This window comes from Erpetoichthys calabaricus, chromosome 4 (assembly GCF_900747795.2).
Source record: "Erpetoichthys calabaricus chromosome 4, fErpCal1.3, whole genome shotgun sequence".
NCBI classification, from domain to species: Eukaryota; Metazoa; Chordata; class Cladistia; order Polypteriformes; family Polypteridae; genus Erpetoichthys; species Erpetoichthys calabaricus.
The window spans coordinates 243673822-243676915 of NC_041397.2; the positions used below are offsets into that span (position 1 = coordinate 243673822).

Below are 3094 nucleotides of genomic sequence, written 5' to 3' on the forward strand. Positions count from 1 at the left end.
AATAATTGATTGAAGCTTTGCTTTAATAATATGAGATCATTTATTTCCCTTACCTTCTTTAGTAGGAGTGGTGTCTCCAGTCATTAGACTTGTATCAGGTTAACTGAAACCCACTCATTGTAAGAGACAGCATAATGCAATTTTATTGATAAACACAAGGATTATATAAATATGATAACTCCATATTAATTGACAGAGAAAACAAGATGTAAGACAGGTAAGAGAAACAAAGATATAACACAGAAGAGGCGGGTCATTTACTGGCTATTTAGAATTTATTTTGCCACAGGTTAACAGTTTTATGATATCAAACCTTTAAGGATGATGCCTGATGCTGTGCTGTGTGGAGTTGTGTGTTGTTGCTTCTGGTTCAAGTGGAGGACTCAGCTTGGGCTGGAGTGCACTCTTTGTCTTTTCTTATGTGGTTCTTTGTCCATGGTGTACTGTGATGTTGCCTTTCTCAGCTCACTGTTGGGTTCTTTGCTGTATTGTCTGTAGTTTCATAGGGAAAAACTTTCCTCTTTCTGACACAAGAGTGTATGGTGATGATGTTCCCATCATGAAGTAGTGGCTGCTTCTTAGTCTTCTCCAACAGGGCCCAATCACTGGCAGAGAGATTGGCCTGGCAAAGTGCACCCTAGTTCAGAGTGTCCAGCTCCAAGCCTCGGTGGATAATAGAGCTCAGGCTAAAGAAAGTTTGTGACTTCTTTGTGCAAGTAGATGGTTTCTCACCACAAATATGGTGGCTCTCCAATTTTCAGCTCACAAAGAGAACAGATTGTTAGCATTCAGCTTCCTCAGCTTTCATCTAACTCAAAGACAGCAGCATGTCAGCTTTCAGGTGTTCAAAAGATGGAGATGAATGTCGTTGGTGATGATGGAAGGTGTAAGCTCTGGTGATTGGACCAAGGTCACTTCCAGTTACAGATACAATGACCAAAGTGTTAGTTTGAGCTGCAGTTAGGCCATTCACTCAGGAATGCTTATGTGTGTATCTGGGGGAGCAGTTGACTTTCTGCAGACCAATTATATCTTCAGTCTTAGCAGGCCTTGTGTGCCACTTAAAAGCCCAGCAGAATGGGCAGTGCCCACTTTGTCCTACAACACACTCTTATCTTTTAGGATCTTTATGTTTTTTTCATGTCTACAGGTATATTCTCAATCCTCTAACAATCCAATGACATGCAGCTTATATTCATTGGTGATGCATAATTTGTCCTGTATGAGTGACTGTTGGCCTGTGTGTGACTTTTTACTGTAATAGGCTGGGATCAGGTTGGTTCTTGGTTTATACCACCACTGCTGCCTCAGATTAAATATAATATAATATAATATAATATAATATAATATATATTTGTGTGATCCTGTACCGGATTAAAAGATTTAAAAAACTGATGGACAACTGTATCATTCTAAAATAATGCAGTAAATATCAAGCAGCAGGCATAAGGGTTCTCATAACCTCCCAAAATGGCAGAACCCCTTCCAGTCACCCTCACTACAGTCAATCACAATAAATAGGAAATACCTCAGTTGAAGCACCGGGCTTGATTATACATCCTCAAGGACTGCCATGAGAGCTTTTGCACTTGAAAAATATATGAACTGAAATTTTACACTAAATGGATAGCTGGAGACATTGAACATGTAAGCCATATAATTTTGATATTTCCTTATGGCTTTGATCACCTTTGTAAACCCAATTGATATCTCCTGTTGACATGTCTTTCTTTCTTTCTTTCTTTCTTTCTTTCTTTCTTTCTTTCTTTCTTTCTGCAGTAATGAGTTGGGAGCCTGCCTAAGCATGTTCAGAGATGAGTCGGCAGGCCGTCCCCACCCTTCCCAGAGCCATGTCCCAGAGAGCACTCGCCAACAGTACAGTGTCCAACAGTGACCTGGCTTGTCTTTTTGAGTGTCCCGTTTGCTTTGACTATGTACTCCCTCCAATTCTTCAATGTCAGAGTGGTCATCTGGTATGCAGCAACTGCCGCCCCAAACTCATGTGTTGTCCAACATGTCGGGGCCCACTTGGCTCTATTCGGAACTTGGCCATGGAGAAGATTGCAAATGCTGTACTGTTTCCATGCAAGTATGCCTCCTCAGGCTGTGAGATCATTTTGCCACACACTGAGAAGACGGACCATGAGGAGCTCTGTGAGTTCAGGCCCTATGCCTGCCCTTGTCCTGGAGCTTCATGCAAATGGCAGGGCTCCTTGGAAGATGTCATGCCTCATCTGATGCAAAAGCATAAGTCAATCACAACACTGCAAGGAGAAGACATCGTCTTACTGGCTGCTGATATTAACCTCCGTGGGGCAGTCAACTGGGTTATGATGCAGTCCTGCTTTGAATACCATTTCATGCTTGTTTTGGAGAAACAAGAGAAGTACGACGGTCACCAACAGTTCTTTGCTATCGTGCAGCTAATTGGAACACAGAAGCAAGCAGAGAACTTCACTTACCGGTTGCAACTCACTGGTCACCGCCGGCGGCTCACCTGGGAGGCGACCCCACGCTCCATCCATGAGGGTATTGCCTCCGCCATCATGAGCAGTGACTGTCTGGTCTTTGATATGAGCATTGCACAGCTCTTCGAAGAGAATGGAAATTTACACATAAATGTGACCATCTCCATGTGCTGACAGAAGAGATCTTCACTCGACCGCTCAAGGGCACAGCTGCAGTGCCAGTGCCAAATGACTTTGCAGATTGCCGGCATTATGTTACTTAGATCTTGCAATCTTGTTAGATTCCTGCATTGTATGCTGCCATCCCATTTGTTTTTATTGTTTTTTGTATAATTTTCCTGCTTATCTAACATTAAAAGATCAACTCAATTCATTTTACATACTGAATATTGTAAATGATTTAAAGGATTATGCAGTGTGAGCTTCTAAATGGAAGCAGTTTGAATCCTCAAATAGAATTCAGTAAATTAAACCTCTAATAGATGTGGTGAAATCTGAATCATATTTCAGTGTTGAGCGGAGCATGTAGTGTTAGGAGTGAGCTGCGTCTTAGACCATTTACTTTTTTATCAATTGTGTGCAGCAACTAAAAGTTTCCTAATAATGACCTACTTAAGATCGAAAGA

The 3094-nt window shown here is 41.7% G+C and overlaps 1 protein-coding gene across 1 annotated transcript; it reads left to right on the top strand.

Moving 5' to 3' along the window:
• Positions 1–1797: 1797 nt before the first annotated feature.
• On the top strand, positions 1798–2642 carry LOC114651231 (E3 ubiquitin-protein ligase SIAH1-like). Its single transcript, XM_028801176.2, has one exon. The coding sequence runs from the start codon at positions 1815–1817 to the stop codon at positions 2640–2642; it is 828 nt and encodes a 275-aa protein (XP_028657009.1). The 5' UTR covers positions 1798–1814.
• Positions 2643–3094: the final 452 nt, after the last annotated feature.

What these genes read in the sequence shown, in the direction of transcription:
- LOC114651231 (XM_028801176.2), top strand. Translation starts at nt 1,815, where the DNA reads ATGAGTCGGCAGGCCGTCCCCACCCTTCCCAGAGCCATGTCCCAGAGA.